The 25,442-nt window shown below is 32.3% G+C and overlaps 2 protein-coding genes across 3 annotated transcripts in view; one reads left to right on the top strand and one right to left on the bottom strand.

The window, feature by feature from the left end:
• Window positions 1-14,581, top strand: part of LOC145268277 (coiled-coil domain-containing protein 124-like) — a 46,603-nt gene extending 32,022 nt beyond the window's left edge. For both annotated transcript variants that reach the window (XM_080123665.1, XM_080123675.1), the window contains exons 4-5: window positions 5,688-5,802; window positions 11,384-14,581. In XM_080123665.1, coding sequence (XP_079979791.1) covers window positions 5,688-5,802; window positions 11,384-11,582 — 314 coding nt within the window. In that variant the 3' untranslated portion in view covers window positions 11,583-14,581. The remainder of the gene's footprint in view (window positions 1-5,687; window positions 5,803-11,383) is intronic.
• The window catches only part of LOC145268274 (uncharacterized), a 62,625-nt gene that overhangs the window by 1,484 nt on the left and 35,699 nt on the right, over window positions 1-25,442 (bottom strand). The gene's annotated exons all lie outside the window — the stretch shown is intronic.

Below are 25,442 nucleotides of genomic sequence, written 5' to 3' on the forward strand. Positions count from 1 at the left end.
TTATAAAGTGGATGATGCTGGCATTTTTTTTCTCCCTTTATTAAGCAACTAGTGGGGGCTACCAGGCGTTGTTGCCCGGGTGCTTGGAGGTGTGTGTGTTAAAAAAAATAACGTTGGCCGGGCGTTTGGAGGTGTAAAAAAAAAAAAAAAAAAAAAAAAGTTTTAGTAGGAAGGTAGGATTGAACCCCGAAGCATTGACGCGAAGGTGGAAACGAAAGGGGGAAAAAAGCCAGACACCTAACCATCTCGGCCACAAGGGGAGAGGAATTGATAAGTATGTTCAGTTAAGGTTTATAAACTGAAATATACAGGTGTGAGTAAGTGGCGTGATATTTGACCTAGTTTTACGCTGCAAGCCAGCCGCCCCATCATTCGCTTTTTGAAGACGCGGGGAGCTGGTAAAAGTTAAATACACACGCGACCCCCGTTAAGTCATAGATATTATCATTTAGACGTGATATAAAAAGTTTTAAGAATGAGCGAGCCGACCGAGAAGGCCACGGAAAAAAGCCTTTTGCAGACATACACAAAAAGCGAACATACATACATACACACACACACATTTTTGCTTTTATATATATAGATGGTCATAAAATTGTTACCAATAAACAGAGGCTACTAAGCTAATTAGGGAATGCGTAAAACTTAGGAACATCATGATAGTTAGCCGATACAGAACTCTGAAAATGTGATAAGCGATACATGTTCATTCACACAATTCGGAAGTAGCATTGGGCATATTTAAACAGTGTTTACTGTAATATTCATGGTTACCTGTTTTTATTTTATCCCCCCCCCCCAATGAGGCAGTTAGACACAAGGTCAGGTGTAGGTTTGATGAAAATGTTTCTGTGGAACGAACAAGATTCAGACATGGTTTTCAGTTCATGGTGTTAAGCACTGTTACCATAACTACTTGTCACTTCATATAATAGGAGACACCTCCTCCACTTTTTTTAAACCACCAATAAGTCACCACTTCTCCTTAAGTAACTCTTAGTCTTGAAGGATTAATGACTTATAAAGATGGTTTATGGCAAATATTTATTGGCATTAGATTTGCAAAGGACCATATTGTAGAACTCTAAGAAGTAATCGTGTGACATCATGTTAGAAAGAAATTCTGTTCCTGGAAATTCTGTTTTATGTTAAGCGCATCAAGGAAGAATGGAAAGTTCTCTACCGTGGTGGTAGGAAGATGGGTTTTTGCTGTGAAAAATTTATCTGATGGAAACAAAAGATTGAAACTCAGTTTAACACTTCAATGATAATAACGAAAGAGACTAAGAATGCCTCTTCTGTGAGAAAGTGACTGTAAGAAAAAAGATCATTCTATATTAGATTGCATGGTTTTTATTAACAAAACCTATTTTAGTGAATCATTCTGTTCAGTTCAAGTTCTGTTTTTCAAGCCTGAATATCCAACTGTCTTTTTTTTATCACTGCTCAATGGTGAACATGCCTGAAAATTTGTCACTAACTCTTGTCTTTTAGCACTGTCCTGATTTTAGTTGTGATTTCCTCAATTCAGGAATAGTTTGATGATTGTTTTGATCATTGAGATAACCGATGCAAAGATAAAAATAGACTGGGAGAACAGTTGAAGGCCTGGTGATTGTGAAAACCATTCAGAATCATACCTCCTACTTATTAGACTATCACTAAAGTGTCCCCCGTAGGTCATTGATCCTCATCATTATCATCATATTCAGTTTCATGTCCATTTTACCTTCTTGCATCTGTTAGATGGTTTTCAGAAATTGACTTCCAAACTAACCCATCTCTGATCAACCTTTTCATTTATCTCTTTATTTCAAGTACATCCTCATCACTTCCTCATGTTTTTCTCATTCTTCCCCTATCAACTAACTCTGCTTCCTCAACTGTTCTACACTCACTAACCTAAAAACTTGCATCTGTTCTTTCAATGTGATCTCACCATACAAATAAAGTCTCCTGTTCTGCATGCTTCCTTATACTGTCCAGACTTAATCCTCCTCTTAGGTCATTTTAGTTTAGAAGTAACATTACACATCCATCCTATCATTCTCATCTCGTTTCTTGGGTTTCACTTCTATACATCATAACTCTGTGCATATGTGCCTGATAGATTGTTCCCTTGATTAACAATAGTAATGCTCTGCTGGTTTATGATGACAGAAGTTCCTTGAACATAACTCCATCCACTCCTAACACTTGAAATCACACTAGCAAAAAATTAAATAAAAATTAATATTTACTAGTCCTCATGCATTCTCTAAATCTTTGATGCGTGACTTTAAGTACCATAACTTTGTAAACTGTCGTGACTGCCTTATAGAGTTTGTCTGTTTAATGGCAAAGAATAGACCCCCCCTCCTCCACTTACAACTGTGATTGGTGATAAAAAGTGCATAAAAATATTGCATCGTATAAAAGGCAGCAATCAGTCAATCAGTAATGAAATCTTGTTTCTCTCCAATCCTAACCCTAAAAAGTTTTCATTTCAATACATTATCACACTGTGTATACATACCTGGTAGACTCTTCAATATAGTTAAGTAATTATACAGTATGTGGCACAAGTGAAAATCGCAGTCCAAGTAAAAAGTCTTTGATATCTTGTGTATCATGCAAATATAAGTATCCTCACCAAATCTTATGAAAAAATTGAGTAGAAATTTGATTAAAGATAAGACAGTTTTCGTATTTTGCTGCTCAGTCGTGCATTATTACTTAAATAGCATACTGACTTATCTCCCCCTGGTTTATAGAATTTTTGGTCTTATTAATGGCAGATTGGCAAAACATGATAAAACTGATTTTTAATTTAAATTCTACTCTATACTTTTTTCTAATTTTTTGTTTAGATTCTTATTTTTGCTTGATATGTAAGGATATTAAAGAGTTTTCCTGTTAATTTGTTTGGAACTGTAATTTTTATCTGTGCCCCTTATTAGTAGAAGCATCTAAAATAGTTTTATTAATTTAATCCTGTAAAAATGTAATCAATAAACTTATTACTTCAAACATTATTTCAATTAATAATAGGAAATCTACTGTTTGAGAAGCACTTGATATTAAGAATTTAAAATTTAACGGTTGAAAAGACAAGACAAGTGCAAAAGTGATTTTAATAAATATATCTGTTTATTAAAATTAACTTGAAATTTTTTTTTCCAGATAGCAAAATATTCAGTACTTGGGCACAATTTGAACCAGACATAACTCAACGTCTGATTGGCTTTGCTTGGAACATGACGTCAACCGTCTGTGTTTGATTATGAAAGCGTAACAAACGCTACTCAAAAAATACTGAATGAAAAGGAAACATTTGAATATAATAAAATTAACAGAAAAAAATCATGAAAATAAAAAAGAAACGATGACCTACTGTAACAATTTGTTATATTTTTTGTAATACAGTAGAATCCGGGATACGGTGGCCGTAGGATATATTTTTTTCAGGTTACGATGTGGAATACAATGTTTTTCCGGCCCCTGTCTACAGTATTTGCCCCACCTTACGGTGTTATTTATAATATTATTTGATTATATACATGTGTATTATATACTGTACTGTATTTTGTTACTAATTTTTAATGCTGTATCCCGGGGTTCTACTGTAAATATTTATTTTGCTGGGTAAAATCAAAAACAAGTTTTTTTTTTTTTTTTTTTTTTTTTTTTAACAAAATTGAACAAATAAGCAATTTTGTTTTTGTAATTTTTTTTTCCAACAAAAGTTTTAAATTAAGCAATTTTTTTTGTTTTTGTAATATATATATATATATATATATATATATATATATATTTTTTTTTTTTTTTGCTCCAACAAAATTGCAAAAAAGTAAACAGAATAAACAGATAATTTTTTTTTTTTTTAAACTTAAAAATCGACCCCCCCCCCAAACAAGAAGGTTTATAAAGCATTTTATTTATGTAATTTTTAATATATATATATATATATATATTTTTTTTTTTTTTTTCAGTAAGGTGGGGCTGGACAACCATTTTTTTTTTTTTTTTTTTTTTGTTGGGATATTCCCTTAGGCTTGGATAGACTTTTGTACGGTCACATCAGACGATGTCAAAGTGGGGTGAGAAAAGAGAGCAGATGTGAAACTTCACCAACATGACAAAAGGGTCATGACCAAATTTCTGTCTCCACATAAACTCAGAAAGATAAATGTCGAAAAGCTTCCAGCTGATCCCGCATTCTTTTTTATTCTGTTTGGCTTCCTTCTATATCTATTCCACATGATTAGTGGTAGCCTTGGTATCAGGGTCGACGAAGTGAAGACTGTGGTTCACTATTAAATGGTGAAATCCTTCTCCTCCCACTCTGCTATATGCTTTCCAGCAGTTTGACATGACCGTAGTTCCTGGCAGATTATACTGTTTTAGATTAGGAAAGAGGGTTTCAGCATTCTTATTTGGGACCACGACAAGGAAACTCCCCTTCACCACGGGGTCATAACCACCAAACACTCAAAATGGCTTGAGTAGACGGCTGATATTGTTTCCGAGGGTTAAATACGGTACGGACTTGTCTATTTCTATGGTATGCCCCAGGCCACCAGTCTGCTGAGGATGTCTGAAGAAATAATTCTGGCATATGTTGCATATAAAATTCTCCCAGTCTGCTATGGTATGCGCAGAGCCTACCCCACATTCTCGCATAGGATTTTTTTGAGGTGTCATATTGTAGGCCTACAGGTAAATGAACCTTATTACGGTGGCAATTTGAAGCTTTGCTTGCTGAAAAACATGTCTGCCCTTATGAGGTCCACTGCCGACATTATGTGCGTGTGCATTTCCACCCACATCCATACTTGACCGATCTTCTTTTGGTGATGATGCACTTTTAGCCACAGGAATCGCATTTTTTTGTTGCAGCAATTCTTCTCTTGACATTAGGTTACGACCTGTTTTGGCGTCATCAACAATTTTTCTGTCTTACGTCAGATTACGATCACCCCCGAGCACATGACATGTTCCGAGCAAAGCCGATTGGATGTTGAGTTACGTCTGGTTCAAATTATGTACAAGTACCGAATATTCTTCTTCAGGAAATAGTTTGTTTTTTTTTTCTTCTTTTGTGTCATTGTGGAGGAGATAACTCCTAGCACGTCCTCGGAGGTTGAAAATTGAGGCTGAATGAAGTTTAAATGTCTCCTAACAGTGTGAACATTGGTCGTACACATGGATCAAATAATAATAGGAAATCCACTTTTTGAAAAGCACAATGGCACGAAAGAAGAAACAAAAAAAAAAACTATTTCCTGAAAAAATTTTACTATTTTGAACATTTGAAAAAAAAACATAATTTCAATTTAATCTTAATGTATAGATATGTTTATTAAAATCGATTTTGCACTTATCTGATCTTTTCAACTGTTAATTTTTAAATTATTGTAATTATTTTAAAAAAGATTTATATTATTCTCATATCATTTCCCTTCATGCAACATCTGTCCTCCGTCCTTACTGGTTAGGTTTCGCTTCCATACATCATCATATTACGCACACACAAAGATACACAGAAACCAATCCCGTCTTTGAATTTTTTGTACTTGTTACTGAGTTTTTAATTGACCAACATTTTTCCTTTTTCACAAAGTTTTATCAAATTTTCTTTTTTACTTTTGATTCTATCAAAATATTTTGTTGCTTTGTTATCTTGAAAACAAAATTTTCTTTTCCAGTGCCCAAAAAGAAAGAGGTGCCACCTGACGTGATTCCTTTGGAGGAGAATATGAATAGACTTATTCCAGATGGCCTGGAAGCTAGAACTGTTGATGAAGCGCTCTCTCTGCTCAGGTAGACTTTTTATTTTCTGTGCTTTGCTAGTATCCATTGAATTGAATCTTTTACTAGTTATTGAAATTCAAAACACACATAGATTTTTAATAATTTAAATAAACAGTGGAAAACAGTAAAGATTTGCGCACTTGTACACGTTTTTTTTTTTTTTTTTTTTTTTTTAATGTTAATATATATAAAATGGACACTTGATTTTTATTAAATAATATTTCCAAATAAATTAAAAGTCAGTTTGGGATGTTTTTTAATTTTGAAATAAAATATAATATAGTCAATTCAGAAAATTAACTTTTTATTGTGGGGAGGGGGGGGGGGAGGAATGGGTACACCTTTTATTTTCTAAGCTTTGATAACATCCTTCGAATTGAAACTTTAGCTAATTATTGAAATTGGTGACACTTGGATTAAAAAAAAAAAAATTCAAACTAATTGTGACAAATAAATTTGGATTGTAGTGATAATTTTGAACTTCTTGTTTATTGGCCAACTTGTTTAACTCTATTGGTAGAGCAAAACTGCTTAAATAAGTTTTGATTGATGTATAAAATAAGATTTTATTAAATTCAAATTTATTTTATTATGTTTCTGAATTTTTGAGATATGGATTGATAATTTGGATTATTCAGACTACTGTTTTCATGTTGAGTGTTATTCACACAATGTTTCAGCTGATGTTACCTCTGATCTTTTTAAGGTGTACCTTGTTGAATTCGGGGGGAATCTTTCTATCAAATTCTGGAACCTGCACAGGATTTCAAACAGCCTTTTATTTAATCCATAGAGTAGCATGCTCTCATTCTGTCAGTTATGACTGGATAGAAGTTTTAAGTAATTAGTAATTATATTCTATATTGCAGTGTATGATTTTATATATATATATATATATATATATATATATATACTAGCATTTCAGCCCGGCATTGCCCGGGTGTTTGTATGTGTATATTGAGCAAAAAAAAAAAAGTAGTAATAGGAAAACAGGCTCGAACCCGTACCAGGAAGGAGGAAAAGAACGGGAAAAAAACCTAACGTCTTTGCTGTTAGGACCACCGCCAAACCGGAAGTGATGTAGGTTTAAATTAAGGGTAGACAATCGAAAGGAGAGGATGACTTTCAAAAATATCGACGAAAAAAGCGACCCACCCCCCTGTTGAAAAGTGCCCAGTTGAAGGTGAAGATATTAATGTTTTAGCCAATTTTTCGATATTTGTCGTCTGAAAGGTTGAACTTCAAAACAATACTGAACTTGGTAAAATCCGTCGCCTCTATTGAAAGTTTTAGGCATACATGCAAACATACATACATACATTTATATATTGGTAACTCAAAATTTTCGACCCAAACCGATTAAAAAGCTTGCCCTATCTCTTAATACTCTTTATGTAAAATTTCAAATGTTTAAACCAGATATTGTCTAAGTAATTTGGTAGAGACCGCAGAGGTCAAATTTTTTTTAACTTTGACCCCTATTATGACCCCTTAACATTTACTGTTTGGGCTCAAATCAAGTTATTAAGTTAGATCCATGCCCAAGGAACCTATATCTAAAATTTCAAGTGTTTAGACCCAAAATTGGCGGAGGAGTTTGGTAGAGTTTTCAAAGGTCAAATCGTTGAACTTAACAACCAAATTTCTGGTTGAAAACCGATCACAAAGATTTTCCCAAATCTCAGTATCCTGTATATCAAATTTTTAGTCTGTAAACTTAAAATTGAGAGTTATTGCGTAGGGAAATGTACACACACAGACACACACACACACACACACACACATATATATATATATATATATATATATATATATATATATATAAAATCATATGCTGCGATATAGAATATAATTACTTGGGCTATGACAACAGCATATTCTTTTCCTTGTTTTGATTCTCAGGTATATATTCATTGATATCTTATGTTTTTATGTAGAGTGATGTGCTTCTCGGTTGATTGTCTGTGTTGGATATATACTCGAGAGTCAAAACAATGAAAAGAATATGCTGTTGTCATAGCCCTAATAATTACTAATATATATATATAGTAATGATTAATAGTTATAAAGAATAAGATTGTACATCTGAAAAACAAAAAGAGATGTATGGTTCCCAAAATTCCTACTTAGAAAATAGAAGGTGCTGGCTAAGGGTAAATCATCAAATGAAATGTAGAATTCAAAACCCAGACATGGTTGCAAACTAATTGATTCACTTAAACTTTTGGTAGGGAACAAAACTAATGACAGATGCTCAGGGTTTCCTATTGGATCGAGTATATTGCTTGTGTAGCACTGACTTGTCGAGGCGATTGGGTTTACCCCTTGATAGGTTCCAATATCAGGCTCCGAAATGGGTGGAGAGTACAAACAGTGAAAAAGCAAAATAAACTCTATGATAAAACAAAATAAAAAATCCTGAACAAACCCTTATCAATTTGGAAAATGAGGAAAACCTAGAATTTCCCAGATTCAGCATAATAGAATCACTGAAGGAAACCCATACGTCGAAACAATCCCCCTTTCATTATCAAACAAATGCTATCCATTAAAAAACTAAAAATGGAAATTTATTACTAGAAATTGAAACAAAGATTCAAAGTGAGAGAATAGAAAAAAAAAAATTTTTTTTCCACCATCTCAATATCAAAACTAGTCCGCATAAGAAACTAAATCAATAGGAGTCATCAGAAGTAGAGAATTAGCACTTGCTACTCTTGAAGAAATTCAGAATGAATTAAATGATCAAGGAGTTCTCTATCATGAAAGAAATTTTATAGAAAAAATGAAAAGATACCCACAAACACATACGTACTCACATTCAACACACCGCAAATCCCACAAATATTCAAAATTGGATATAATATAGAACCTGTAGAAATATACATCTCAGATCGCCTGAGATGTTTTAAATGTTAAAAATTTGGCCATCACAGAGACATATGCAAAGGTCACTTCACATGCGCCAAATATGAATAAAAAAAAAAATCAAATCACAATGGAAAAGAATGCAATGAGATCAAACGCATAAATTGCAAGGGGATCACCCTGCCTACTCTAAAATATGTAAATGCTGAAAAAAAAAAAAACATCTTAGGAGCAAAGTTCAAAAGAAATATACCCTAACCAGAGACCAAAGCAATAGTCGAAGGATACATGAAAAATAGTACCTATGCAAAAATAGTAAAAACCCACCACCACCAGATAGATAAATATAATGAACTTATAGAAAAACTTATATCTGAATCAAACGAATGGCCAAACTTCAAAAAAATAATTTATAAACACTACACCTCCAAAACCAAACAAATTAGTAAAATTTTCACCCCCCCCCCCCAAAAAAAAACTGAAACAAAAAAATAGGGAATACCCAGTAATAATCAAATTGAATTAGCCAATGAAATCGGACAAAATTTAAATCAACAAACAAATGCATCCAGAGAAAAGAAAAAAACAAACCAAAACGAAACAGATAAACGAGCTCAATTTAACTCCAGAACCAAAATCTCAAACAACAAAACTAAAACAAAATATCAAACAGAAGACAAGCCAAAAGTAGAAGAGAAAAACCTAAATTCAACCAAAACATGCAACCAAATTCTAGACTAAGAACCAAACCTTAAAACAGTTTTGAGGAAATGAACACAGAAGAACAGAGATCAAATATTTGAAATCTGGCACTAACTCAAGGGTCAAATTGAAACAAAAAACAAAATACAATACAATGGAATTGCAGATGCATAAAACCCATCCACAAAAAAAAAATAAAATGCATAATGACAAACTGCAACCTAAAAATATGCTTACAAGAAACTTTACTCGAAGAAACATAACATTATTTTCAAAAGATGCAACAGTTACAACTAAACAAACAAATCAACAAAAGACAACCAACCTATTGACAGCAACTCCATAATAATCAAAAATCAAATACCACAATCCATGTTAGAATCTCCCAAATACTACATACTGTACTACCACTACAAACAAACTTCCAGGTAATAGCAATACAAGCTTCACTTCACAGAACAATAAACATCTGTTCAATTTACATTCTTCCAAAACACAAAATAAATAAAAACAAAATTGAAAACCTGATGGATCAACTCCTCACCTTTATCATACTAATGGGAGACTTTAACGGTCACAGCAAAATGTGGGGATGAAACGACTTCAAAACAACTGGGAAAATTCTTGAATCCATGCAAGAATCACCCGAACTATGTATTCTCAGTGATAAAACCCACACTTGCCTTCATCCAAGCAATGGAACCACATCAGCCATTGACCTTACTTTAATCTTTATGGATTTTCACTATGATTCATGCAGCAGTGACCACTCACCAATATTCCTTAAATCAAAAAACCCTTCATCAGGGAAAACAAACTCAAAATGGATAACCAACAAAGCAGATTGAACCAAATTCAACAAACTCTGTTCAACTCTAATGGAAGAAATATTCAATAAACCAAACCCAATGTTAACCTTCACCTAATCAAAAAAGCAAAACAAACCATCCCCAAATCCTCCACCAAGCCTCACACAAAAGCAAATCTCTAGTTCACAGAAGAATGCCGAGAAGCAATAAACACTAGGAAAAAAAAAATGCTTAAAATATTTTAAACACATTACGATCCTTTTTCAAATTTACAATGACATATGGTGATCAGTTTCCTTAAACACTGGCTTCAGGCTATTGTCTCAATCCCTCAAACAAGGAAAAGATATTCTAACCCAACAAACTACCACCCCATTGCCCAACAAGCTACATCTGTTAGATGATGAAAAGAATGGTCAACACACAATTGATCTGGCATTTGGAAAAACATAACATTTTATCTAGATACCAAAGTGGATTCCAAAAAAAAATCCAAGTACCAATGATCAAATCATAAGACTCCAAACATACATCCGTAATGATTTAATTAAAAAACCATCAAGGTTCAATTTTTTTTTACCTCGAAAAGGCATATAAGTTGGCTTGAAAGTCAATACCAAAGTGTACCTGGATGTGCTGAAGAGTGTTTTGATCCCCTCAGGTGGCTGCTGGCAGATTCTAGGTGTGGCAGCCGAACCTGGCGCCGACCACAAGTCCAAAGAGACTCAGGCTTTGCTTCAGGAGTGCTACGACTTTGTATCCTTCTCTCACTGGAGATCTGAACCTGCTGAACTACTTTGGTTAGTCATACATCAAGAGCAACACCAACGTGATCTCCTACAACACTAAATCCAGCGTGATCGCTGCCATCTGCCGAGTATTCAATGAGCTCTCACCGGTGCTTGTGGAAAAGGCATGCTCCCAGTTCTGAACCTGTATCAAAGCGGTGATTGAGGCTGAAGGCGGCTACATTGAATAGATGTCAGCTCTACTACATAATCAAGTTACCTGAATTGATTTTTTCAATAAAAGTTTAAAATAAAGCTGTAGTGTTATTTTACTTTAGGGTGACAAATTTATTGTTCCACCTTGTAATACAGTTATTAAAAATGAGCATAGTAATCGAAATAATAGAGATGTTAAACTGTTTATACTTACGTTTTATTTAATTTTTAATCATTTTGTTAATACATTTTATTTTTCTATTCTAGTGTCAAAGAACCTGAGGTTGATAAACATCCCGAGAAGAGGATAAAAGCCGCTTACAATAAATATGAAGGAGAACGCCTGCCACAACTGAAACAAGAAAATCCCAACATGCGCCTGTCGCAGATCAAACACATGTTGAAGAAGGAATGGATGAAGTCTTCTGAAAATCCAATGAATCAACGCCTCGGCTTTACCAAATAATTGCCTCTCCCCTCCTGTGAACAAGGTTGTCGGCCAACCAATAATACTGTTATGAATCGATTCCAAATTATTTAAATAAACGATATTTCTTTTATTTTAGAACTTTATCCTGTATTATTCAATATCTGGCAATAGCTCATCTTGACAATAACCCCAGATATAAATAAATAAATATATCTATTTGTATTGTTTAAAAAATTCCAGAGTATCGACTCTTTTTAATCTTCAAGAATTGCACGCGTTTTTGAGAGTACAGATTAGTTCTTCATATTTGGATTATTTGGACTACTGTTTCCATCTTCTTGACTATTATTTTCACAATGTTTCAGCTGATGTAACCACCAACCATCTTTAGGTGCATCTTGTGGAATTCTGGAATCTGCTATTTCGAATGGAATCAATTGTTTAATCTATGGGGGTAGCATGCTCTTGTTCCGCGCACATTCTTCTGCTCAACAGAAAGATCCCGGAGTTCAACTAGATAAACCTGAAGAAGGTTGGAGGTTGCATTGATGAAAATGTTGTGAAAATAGCACTCAAGATGAGAGCAGTAGTCAAAGAAATACAAATTATTAATCTGCATTTCAAAAATTCAGAAAACGGTTCAGTTACTATTGAACTAACTATATAAAAAAAAAAAATGCAATGCAATGTCACAATCTAATTTTTCTCATATTTTTCAGACCAAAGCGAGTCTCATCATCTGATTCAGGTGAAAGTAAGAGGTTTGCCATCTTTCATTCATCAATCAGTCGTGTGAAGTATATCATTTGAAAGTTTTGTTCTTGTTCAGAATTCCCTCTATATTGAAAAAAAAAACACAAAAAAAAACCGAATATATGTAAAAATCTGTGATGAAACAAAATATATTCTAAAAATCACGTAAATTGATTGAGTTTTATCTTTTAAATAAGAAAATCAAATTTTTATGAGTAAACGAGGAGTGACTATTTAGAAAGCAATCTCAAAAAAGGGGAGATAACTCAACAATAATTAAGATTCCCAAAATTGTTTTGTTATAATTCATACGAATTTTTATTTATCACTTAAAAATTATTTGTTTTTTATATAAAAATGACTTGATGAATCATGATTTTTTTTTTTAATATAATGTTTTTTTTTTTTTTTTTTTTAATAAAATGTTTTTGTTTTGTCACAGGTATGTACGTCATACTGATTTTTCTTTTTTTGTATATAGAGAGAATTCTGGATAATAGCTGAAAGTTCATAGGTTTCTAGGAAAGAGGAGATGCAGAAATCCTCTTAGAAAGCATTTTATCCATTTCAAATCCATAGACTTTTAAAAATGACGTTTCATTGTTTTTTTTATTATTATTAATCTTGAATCTGTAAGCCAGAAACGCGTGTAAATCTTGAAAATTAAACTTATTTAATATTCTGCAAATTTTTGTGCTGCAAATGAATTTTTAAAACAATATAAATAAATATTTAAGCTCCTATAATTTAAGAAAATGGAGTGGTTTACTTTAAAATTGATACTCTAATTCTTATGAATAGTTCTGTGATCTTGATAGGATTAAGAATTGAATTATCAGTCCTAATTTAATTATATAAATATTATAAATTCAATAAAGGACTATTATTTATTTTTATTCACACTGCTAAAATGGCGAAGATGATAATAAAGAAAACATTTTAGAAAATTGTTAATGTTCAGATGAAATTATAAACATTAAATTGTCCTTCTTTTTAAGCATTAATTTGCTAACACCTAAAAAAAAAAATATTGCACAAAATTTTATAAACTCTTTTTTACTTTTTTATTTTTTGTCAAAGTAAGGGAGATAATTATCTCAACCTGTTTTTATATTTTTTATAACAATTGATTAAAAAAATTTTATTTCAGTGTTAAGACACTGAAATAAAATTTATGAAATCTGGAAACAACAAAAGAATATTTGCAGAAACTCTTCTTCCTTTTCTTGCCAGCGCCACATAAATTCAGTCAAATGTAATCAAAATAAGTTGGGTCTCTAAGAATTTCTATATCTTTTTTTCTGTATCCCAACAAACCTTTATGTAAAACTGAAAAGGTTTTCATTCAATAAATTTTTTTAGTGCAAATTCTTTGCTTAAAATTATTTTTTAAAACAAAATCTATCAAAATTAATTGCTGAAAAATAAATTGAGATAAGTTATCTCCCTTACTTTGCCACCCTTAAGTAAAAAGGGCTATTTTATATTATAAACAGTTGTTTAGTGTAATATTTTCTTTTTCATAGACATAAGCGGTTATACCACTCTTCTAAAGAATAATTGGTGCTTATACAGATACAGATGCAGACGAAAATCGCATTCCAAATAAAAATTCTCATATACTTACGTATCTGGCAATGCCTACATAATAGTTTCTCGTAATTTGTGGAGAGGTTACTTACTTTTTTTCCTCATACGTTAGTATATCAAAAAGTTTTTATTTGGAATGCGATTTCCATCTGTCTATCTGTATAAGTACCAAATAATTTGGCATGATGCTAATAATAATCTGGTATAATGCTTGAATTTTCACCTTTTATATTAATTATTACTGGACCATATATTTGTTTTCTGTTGTACTGTTCACTACTGTTGTACAGTGTGTTGCAGTTGGTTGCATTTTTTACGAAAAGAACCAAATACTTAATGTCTCATATTGAGATCGGCAATTAAGTTTTTTTTGTTTTTTTTATAATGTTACTCTATATAAATCTATGTATCCTTTGCTAAAAAAAGTGTTACTTGTTCCTTCCTTTTGTTACGAAAATCAAAAAGTACCCTTTGAAAGTCACTTTTTGTAAGTTTACGTTGAATTCAGTATATGACCAATGGCCAAATAGACCTAATAATTATGTAACATTTCACTAAACAATCGTTAAACGAATGTTAAACAATAGGAGCATATGGGAACAGTCTTTTCACAAACACATGTGTTTGTGCATTATTGCTGGTGAGCGATCAAGCAGCAATTCAATTAAATAAAAGTCTTCAGTATATACGTGTGGTATAGTCTTTGTTCTTTCTATCATCGTTTTGTGTGTGGCTATTTGTTTGGATCATCCAGTAGCTTTGAGTTTGTTTGTTTTTTTTTTTGTTAACTCAAAAAAAATTAAAATTCATGCACGGAAACACAATGAAATTTGTTGGCGATTTTAAAAGGTTTATTAGGGAGAAAAGATTTGTTTATGAGGAGAGACCAAAAATTAATCATTTATAAAAGATAGTCTAAAATTAATTTTAGTGCTTGTTAAGTGACAGATCGATTTTTTCTTTTTTTTGATATGTGGTTTTATGTAAAAACAACAGTACTTATTTAATTATCATGTTGAAAATAGTAATATATCCAAAAATTATGAAAATTCATTGAGTAGAACAACTGCTATTGTTTTTTTTTTAGTAAAAAAAAAAAAAGAAAGAAAAAGTCTATCGCTAAAACAAAATGTCGGCCATTAAAGTTGTGAAAAGGAACATAAGTATGTCCCCTTTATTCACAATCTACAAGGTGTTCACATATAACAAAAATGCCATTTCTTCCAATTTTCCATAAATAATACTTTTAACTATAAATAAATAATTTTCTACTCAATGAATTTTTGTAATGTTTGGCTATATTACTATTTTTGACATGACAGTTAAGTACTGTTTTTGTTTATTAAATCCACATATTTAAAAAAAAAAAAAAAAAAAAAAAAAAAAAAAAAATCGATGTTGATCCTATCTTAACAAGCGCCTTCATTTCTTTCTACTTATTTTCCTTAATTAACTTATAATTGATTGACGAATGGATAAGTCTTGAATAAATTTTTATTTGGTTTCTACATTGTTGACATGTGTTGTCTCTTAGGTTCCCTGAAGCAAAACTGCTCAAACTGTGCCAACATGTGACGCAATTTCACTCTAACAAACCAAAATCTGCTTTCTAGCATATTTTGTTGAGAGACTAACCCTATCCTCTCACTTGCTAGGTGCACTAGGTCTGTTTCTGCCGCTACAAAGTTTTCCTGACATGTGTCATTAATGAAACATTTTCAAAATTCATACTAGCTGACATAATCTCTAATTACTGGCCTAGGGCCCCAATATATAACAATTAGACTTATCTATATATGAATATGATAGCGCATGTGTTATTTTCTGTCACGCTTACATCCGGGTCGTTTATTTGTTATGTACTTCCATTTCTTGTCAAACTACTAAGAATTCTTCATAAGTTTTGGTTTCAGTTTCGATTATAGCTGATGGCACTAAAGTCATCTATCTATCTATCTATATATATATATATATATATATATATATATATATATATATATATATATATATATATATTTTTTTTTTTTAATAATTTTATCAAGAATTCTTCACAAGTTTTGGTTTTGGTTTCGATTATGGCTGAAGGAATTCAGTTATATATATATTTAATTTTTTCATAAGTTATTTCAGTTTCGATTTAAGCTAATGCACCCAAGTCATATGGACATATTTTTTTATTTTTGAAATTGCAACTTTATAATGTATAAAAATCAATAAAACATTAACTTTATAATAATATATACGAAATCTGCAAGAATTAAAATATATTTAAGCATACTTTATGACTAGGCTTTGCCGGGCATTCGTGCTAACTTAGATAAATACTTTTGTAGTTTTAACAAAAGAGCTACAATAGTATCAGAGTGTCTCCATTACACTGAACATCTACAGAATGCCAACATCAATATATTACATATGAATGAGTCCCCTGTGGAATTTCCATAGGTCCCGCTAGTTCATATTTGGATTCTTTGGACTACTGTTCTCATGTCATTTTCATAATGTTGCGGTCAATGTAACCTTTGACCTTTTACAGGTGAATCTTGTCAAACTTGGGAATCTTTCTGCTGAACTCAGAATCTGCACTGAATTTCGAACGGAACCCTTCATTTACTTTATGAGGGTAGCATATTCTCGTTCCATCAGTCGTGACTGCATAGAGGTCCTAAGTCATTTGCAATCATGTTTTCGGTCACCTGCACTGAGGATTGAACCTTCAACCTTCAGGAGAATATTACTTTTACAACTGAAATGTTTTCCAAGTACTCTAACCACTGCACCACGGGACCTTGTATTCGGCAAGATGTACCTGAAGAAGGTCGGAGATTACATTGACCCAAAACACTGAAAATAACACTCAAGATGAAAACAATAGTCCGAAGAATCCAAATAATACGAATAACCAATTCTCATCTCAAAAATTCAGAAACTTATCAGATTTTCCAGAATTACGATAAACTATGGGGAACTCTGTTGACTATAAGATATAAGCACAGAGGCATCATCTGTATTTTTCTTTATGTGTCTGAAAATTGTAAAACAAAAAATGGTGTCACAATGAAATTACACAATTTTACAAAAAAAGCAAGTAATGAATCCAAAAATTATGTCAACTAAGTTAAAATTATGATGTAATTTATAACCAAGATATAACTTTTCATATCTTTTAAAAGATTAAAAAGATGATTTGATAAACAAAACTGTTTATCAATTAATAAACTCTACAAAAGCTAACGTCTTTTTTGAAATTTCTTGAAATTTTGGTTAATTTGGATTTTTGTATAACCTATTATACTACAATGTTACATGTTTTTTTTTTTTTTTTTTTTTTTTCTTAAAAAGTCTGACCAGATTTTTGTTTTGTACATTTGTAGATTAATACCAAATTGCTTAACCCTCCCACTAAATAATATTCTATTTTAGGTAATTACTTTATTTAATATTTTAGGTGGTAGATCAGCCTCATATATAAATTTAACATAAAATGAATCCTCGTTTCCGATCTATTCTAGTGTTTCAGGGCAATTAAATTTTTTTTTTTTTTTACTGCTAAGCCTAGTTATGATTAAGTTAGGCTTACATCTAACAAAGTATTTATATAAACAAATAAAATTTGAAAAATTTGTAAAATTGATAATTAAATCTATAAGAAATGAATCTAAGATACAAAAGTTAAAATCAATTCTAAGTAATGAAACAAAAATGATGTCAACTAAGTTCAGATAAAACAACAATAAAATTTATAACCCAGATATGACATTTTATTACTTTTAAAGATCACAAAGATAATTTCATAACATTATTATTTGTCGATTATTAAATTCTACGAAAGCTAATATAGAGAAATCTGTAAACAACATATAATAGAAAAAAATAATATAAAACTAATCGGACCGTAGATATTCAATTGATATAAATTAGTGTTAATAATATTTGTTTTTATATCATAAGTGTCTGTCAGAGTCGACACTTTTTTTTTCATAAAATTTTCATTATCAGCTTAATATTATAAAAATAAATAAAACGAATATGCTTATTCTATATTTATATATTTATTCCAAATTTTAGCGATGTCATTCTTTTTAAAACAAATATTTTTTTATTAACATAATTGCCAGTTAAATATTCTTCAAAATTTTTTTTTTTTTTTAAATGTACTTATTTAAAATTATATGAGGGCAGTATAATTTGACTTTTTCATTTTCTTTCTTTGAAGATGTTAATGCTGAGTATAAAGCAGCCAAACCAGCTGTCAACATTCCCTTGCGTTTTATTGAAACCAACCGAGAGCTCTTTTTAGTATCCTCATTGTTCTCTTAAGTGCAATTGTCTGGATTTCTCTTGCACTTGGCTCACCAGGTATATTAGTTAGGTAGGACTTCAAGTTCTTCTTCATAAGTCTCGGAGCACCTATAATAACTGGTATGATTGATATCTCCCTAACATTACAGTTTCTTTTCATATACATGAGACCTTGATATTTGGTCTGTTTCTCTCTTTCAGCTCTGTTCCATCATTAGGGACACTTACTTCAACCAAAGGTGCTACTTTTTCTGACTTATTGATTTTAGAATAATTAATTTCAAAATAGGTGAAGTCAATTTTATTTTTACCTTAATAGCATCAGATTAATCACCAATCACTTGCTTCGCTGATCATTCATTTTATAAAAATGTGCATAAAAGGTGATAATATACGTGTGAACATGAAAATTCCTTAGCGTATTATTATATAGATTATTTTACTTCAGTTACACAAGATATATTTAATTACTTTAGAAACTATATCTATATATATATATATATATATATATTATATAAAAGTCACTTTGTGTGTGTGTGTGAGTTCCTTTCTCATAAGTTCCGAAACAGCTGAGCCTATCTTTTGAAAATTTTGCACAAAGGTAATTTATATGTCTGGCAGTGTTCTTAGACATGTTTTGTACAGAAATTCTTATCATAAGTATCGAAAAAATCCAATCTTAAAAATAGTCTTTCTTATAGATAAAAAATAATTTTTACAGAGAAATATTTCCCTGTAAAAATTATTCATTTTTATCTATAAGCGAAGGAAGACTATTTTTAAGATCGTCCAGCATAACAAACTATATGGTGATTCCATATCCAATTGTTAGGTTTATGTAATCTTGTTTTAAATTTTATTCCATAAACAAAATTTGTATAATTTTTTTTCTTTCTTTTGTTTGGAACAGATGTTGATTAATCATGAGCAAGCCAGATAAAACTGTTCTTGAAGGAGGAGGGCAAAATTTTATCTTATCTAAATAAAACAGTAGATGTATGTATGTGTTTGTGTGAAAATATTTAACTCTTAAACTAGTGGTCATATAACACTGAAATTCACGGTAAATAGTAATCATTTTTTTATAATTCATTTATTTTTTATTATTACATTTTCACTCCAAACAAGGCACATTGCCATTTTGGTGTAGGGGTCTACTATCAGGGACATAAGCTACTGGGGTACTATGTAGGGAGTTGGGCAGTAAGATGTCGGTTCATGTTACACTTGAACTTCTGCATGTCAATACAGTTGGGGAAGCAGGGAACCGGAATGGAATTCCAAAGTCTAGCGGTTCTGGGGAAGAAACTACTGGAGTAGAAAGCTCTCCTATATCTAGGGATCTCCACTGTGTAGAGGTGGGATTTAGCTGTTTGTCGAGGATATTTATGTCGTGGGGGCACAAGTGCTTGCAGTTCATCAGAGCATTCACCGTTAAAATACTTGTAGAACTGGCAGAGGGATGCAACATTTCGTCAGGTGGACAGTAGTTGCAGCTTAGATGACAGTTCAGGGCCTATCAGGTTGGAGACTCTCATACAACAAGGGTGTATATACATAATGAGTAAAATCTTAGTTTTTGGATGAATAGCACGTATAGAAATGTCAGCAAGTTGAAATTTGTTTTATGCATGCATAAATTCAATCGTAACAAAAATTAGTTTGATTTTAAATCTTTCTTATCTGTCAGGTTAGTTCCAACAGTAGAGGAACGCGGCTGGAATGTTAAATGTTTTTTTTGATTCTAGATGAAACTTTTAGAATCCGTGCTACATATTAGGTATAGTATAATATTCAATAAGGAATTGGCTTTGTAATAATAAATGCAACATCTGCACGAATTAAAATATATTTAAGCGTATTTTACATCCAGGTAAGCCCTCCTCATTAGTTTCTGAGTAAAATATCCAGGTAAAAGTAGCAATTTTGTTTTCGTCTGAAAGTTATTTTAACAGGAAATCATATTCAGTATTATACAGAGGATAGTTAACCTTCAGTTAAAAAGTGACACTTCAGTAAAGTAAATAAGATCTTTTTTATTTTGTAAATTTCAATTTTACTAAAAGTTTAAAAGGATGGGTAGCTTACTGTTTAGCATTTTTTTTTTTTTAAATTTTTTTTTTTAATGAAAATTCCTCCAGGCAGTACATGAAGCCACTTGATGTAAGGAGCTAAAAAGAATTATGATGCCTATTGATCTTAAGCCTTAAAAAGATCAAGGTAGGAGGAAAACAATCAGTAGAAAGAGAGTTCAACAAGTCTGCAGTTCTTGGTTTGCTTGTTTTGTTTTACGGCGTATCAACCCCTTTCAGGTCATTTAATGCCGAATCCAGTTATTTTGGAAATAGTATTCATGTTGCATTCAGTTATTTTGTAAAATAGTTTTATTCTTCAAGCTCTTTGTATCTTCAATCGCTAGTTTGTAGTGTTTAGTTTCATTGTTTTATAGTGGATTTTATCATTTTTGTTCCCTGCCCTGCAGAACATGGATGAGTTATGCAATGGGAGAGGGAAAAGGATTACAGTATTAATGTTTGGTACATTTTAAGTTAGGTAACCAGTCAGGAAGTGAGGGGAGGTAGAAAGAGTAGGAAGGAATGGGAAGAAGGAAAAGGGGAAAAAGGTGGGTTGATGTTGGTTTTGGTTTTGCAGAACATAATTAAGTTTTGCAAAAGGAAGTAAAAAGACACAAAACATCAATGTTAGGTGCATTTCGTCTTAGGAAGCCAATATCTTCAGACAGCCTGATCTGGTAGCACCAGGCAATTCTTGGAAAGAGGTTGAACAAAGGAAGCAGTGAATATGTCAAACAATTCTGAAAAACACATGCCATAATAGTATTTATAGAAAAGACTAAGACTAACAAACATCACATCTGTATGAGAGAAGGTGTGGCTGACATAATTACATTTCTGAACCTTATAAAAAAACCTTCAAATGGGACGGAGATTTACCAGCCCAATTAAGACAACAGTATTCCACACAAAGACTAATAGTAGATTTGTAGAGATAGAGAATAGTCTCAGATAGAGAGAATGAGATGCAGAAATAGCGGTGTACCTAATATATGAACTCCAAGAAAGATTTGATGGGAAAGAGTTTCAGAATGAAGCCATCCATGAGAATCTCAGAAAGAAAGGTAACACGCCTATGATTGAAAGACCCTTAACAGAATGAAATCATTTTTTACCCCAATTTACAAGTCATGATCAGTGAACAACAACACGAAAATAAAAAGTGTCATTATCAGCATTGATGTTAATCTTCTACAAAATATTATTTATCCTCTTGCCAGGAGGTCAAACACAAAGTTTGATGTGGTTTTAAGAAGGTCAAGTTCAGTTGTGATCTTTAAGGAGCTAGAGCACTAAGATAAGTATACTATGGCCTCAGCAGCCCTGCCGGCATCCACCGGTAAGTGCACTTGAGGCAATTAGCATTAAATTAATCCTTTTCCTTTGTTAATCATCTATATATATAAAAGCGAAAATGTGTGTGTGTTTGTGTGTGCATTTTTTCTGTATGTCCGTCCACCAAAGGCTTTTTTTCGGGGGGCGGGGGTCTCAGTGGGGTCACTCCTTCTTAAAACTTTTTATATACTATCTAAATCATAATATATAGAGTTATGAACGGAGGTCGCGTCTATCTTTAATTTTCCCAACTTTTACACGCTATTTTTGAGATATTTTTCAATCACTGTGTCTTTGTTTCGCTTTTCAGTATAAAAAAGCGAAACTGAATCCATATCAGCAGTTCCCCCAGCACTCGTGGCAGGGACGTCCAGAAAAGCAATAAAGTTTGATCAATGTGGGGGAAATCTCTTATATCAGACAATTGCTATTCATTGGGACACTCCTCTTTTTATAGGGAGCTGGTTTCCCCCTCCCCAACATCTTGGGAAAACAAGCAGCCACAGTTGGGGAAAGAAAACAAAAAAAACAGCCTTGCAGTGAAAACTAAGATATGTTTGACCTCATTATCATTAAAATCGTGCATTTAAGTTTTAATTGTTAAATTAAATCACTTTTCTGTTACTCTGCCGTGGTGGGCGAGTGGGTTTACATGTCAGGAATTTTTTCCACCTTCACCTCATGGTTTCAGGTTCGATCCTACCTACCTACCAAAACTTTTTTTTTCTTTTATCACACGGGCGACGCCGAACAGTTTTTTTTTTGTTTTTCCGATTTTTTAAAGAATTTTAACTTTTTTTTTTGTGACCCCCCCCCCCAATGTACACACCTCCAAACACCTGGGTAACGCCCGGCACCTCTGCTAGTCTATATACATGAAAGGCAAAATGTGTGTTAGTGTGTTTGTGTGTGCATTTTTTGTGTATGTCCGGCAAAGGCTTTTTTCGGGGTGGTTCTCGGGTTGGTCGCTCATTCTTATAATTTTTTTATATGCTACCGAGATAGTATCTAAGATTTACGAAACGACTCGGCGTGTATTTTTAATTTGGGCAACTTTTATGCATGATTTTCGCCATATTTATTGACCCACGCGTGTGTCTTTGGCTTTTCAGTATAAAAAGGCGAATCTGAAACAAACCTCGGCACTCATGCGGCACGTTCAGAAAAGCAATGAGTGCTTTGATCAATGTCGGTGAAAACCGTCATATCAGACAACTGCTATTCATTTGGCCCCCCCCCTAACAAGTTGGGGAGAGAAAAAATAAAACCAAAAAAACTGTCTCACAGAAATAGTTCATTCTCCCATGGTGTGATGTTTGACCTCAATAAAATCAAGAACCCTGTTTGAACACATTCACTTTTTAATCACTAAATTTAATGTCTTACATTACTTCCGCCACTGCAGCGCAGTTGTATGTTGTCAGCCTATTGGCTTTTTTTCTTTTTTTTTTTCATTTTTAAAGTTTTAATATTGAAATCGCTGGTTTTTGTTTTATTTTTTTAAGAAGTTCAACATCGTTTTTTTTTAAATATTTAAACAGGATTAAGTTTCCATTTTGTTCTGCTTTACCCCCCCCCCCCAACAAACATACCTCCAAACACCCAGACAACGCCGGGCACTCCGGCTAGTCTATAATATAAATGTCACCTGTCTGTTTAAATGTATGTATGCATGTATGTATGTATGTCTGCCTAAAACTTTTGACAGAGGCGATGGATGTTCACGAGATTGGTATCGTTTTGAAGCTCAACTCTTTGGACGAGAAATATAGAAAAATTGGCTAAAAACATTAATTCCTTCACCCTCAACTGGGCACTTTTCTACAGGGAGGGGTCGCTTTTTTCGCCAATAAACAAGTCAGACATAGTATAATACTATGATCAACCTACGGCTGTTAAAGAAGGAAGTAGGAAAACAATAGAGGAAATAGATTTTTCAATAGACAATGGACAGAAATTTGTTCGTAACATAGACAAAGTGAGGTAAGAGTAGATTTATACTTTGATTGCTGTTGGAAACAGATCGTAGCTGGGACCAGGTCGGAAAAGCTTTTGGAGATCAAGATGAACAAAGTGTAATAGACGAACCCAGCCTCTACAGAATGTAAATAACCTTAGCATGTAAATACATACCCCCAACCCCCACCTCGAGTCCAATTGACATATATGTGAAGCATCAGCGCCTGTGTTTTTTTTGTGTTTTGTTTTATTTTTCTACTTACGGCTTCATGTGTCCCTATCGACGACATGGCCAGAACAAGAACAATTAAAGATGGACAAGAAATCCATGGCATACGATGTGTAAGATCGTCGGCTAGTGGGGCCATGTAGTGTCATTCTATATCAGAATTTACTTTTACCAAATATGGTTGGATTACAGAAAGGATTGTAATATTTGTTAACAATTCCATATGTGACATTTCAGGGTAGGGTTGTGTGGGGGTGAAGTGGGTTGGGGGATCAATCTATGATTGCCTTACAGTGATTACAATTATGGAAATTGCCTTTTACCCATGAAGCCCTTTTAGGATCATATCTTCTTCTGAAGAGATGATTACCAAAGTGTCCGTGCATAGCACTGAATGACAACAAAGATTGTTGGGCATTCATGACTGAAACTTGGGTGACAGGTCAAAGATAGACTAAAATTAATTTGTATCAAATATGTTTCGATTACAATAAAAGATTATGAATTTTCATAACTTCTCTTTCTTACCTCAAAGATATTTTGAACAGAATTGTGTCCTTTACATTTATTTAGCCGACATTTTGGGGTAACAACATTCAATGGACGATTACAATTCATTATGTCCTCAGTACAAAGTAATTCTTTTTCAGTTGTAATTATATAATAATCATAATTCTTGATCTATACAGAAGCATTTTCATCCATTTTATTCTTCATATTCATGTCTTGACACTCATAAAGACCATATTTAACTTTATATATGCATTTTACCCACCCTCTACCTTTTCAAATGTGACCTTTTGACCCCTTAAAATATCTCATGGTCCTTATTGAGAATCCTTGAATTACAGTACCCAACTCGGAGCATGTATAATCGATTTGATCAATTATGATTGCAAAAGAAAAAAAAATGTATAACACAGTTGTCACTTTTAGGTTGATTTTAATTGAAAATGTGTTTGCATTTAAAGATTAGGAAAATGTTGTTAGAATATACGTTATTTTAACTCACAGCTCATATACTAAACGTATATTCCAAACAGATTCATCATTAGAACAAAAAACAAAGACAAACAAGTATGATTATCAAATTTAATTTACATTTATGAAAGACATGTTACTTACATTATACAAAGCAATAAAAGATATTTGAAAATAATTCTGATTCGGAAAAAGTATTTTCCTGAAAGATATTAAATCGTATTACTTTTTATTTGTCTTAACAATATACTTCAACAGCCCACAAGAAAAAACTGATGAAGCACAATAAAATATTGATTTTGTAGGAAGAATATTATCACCAACAAAGAATTAATGGAGAGACTGATTTTACTTTATATATTAGATTAATATTATTTTCCTGGTTTCATTTTTATTAGTATTTAGTTTTTAGTCTGCAGAAATTCCGCATGTGCGTTCTTCATTTATCTGTATAATTTATTATTAATTTAAAAAAAAAAAAAATATTGACGTTTCACCCAAAACAAAGCACAGGGCCACTTAATTGTGAGGGGCTAGTATTTGGGGCTAGATTTGTAGGGATAAAGAAAGAAGTCAGAAAACAATAGAGGAAATAGATTTATCAATAGACAATGGACAGAAATTTGTTCGTAACATAGACAAAGTGAGGTAGATTTAAATTCGAGCGTGACA

Source organism: Euprymna scolopes, chromosome 4 (genome assembly GCF_053919585.1).
Source record: "Euprymna scolopes isolate OS-2025 chromosome 4, ASM5391958v1, whole genome shotgun sequence".
Classification (NCBI taxonomy): Eukaryota; Metazoa; Mollusca; class Cephalopoda; order Sepiida; family Sepiolidae; genus Euprymna; species Euprymna scolopes.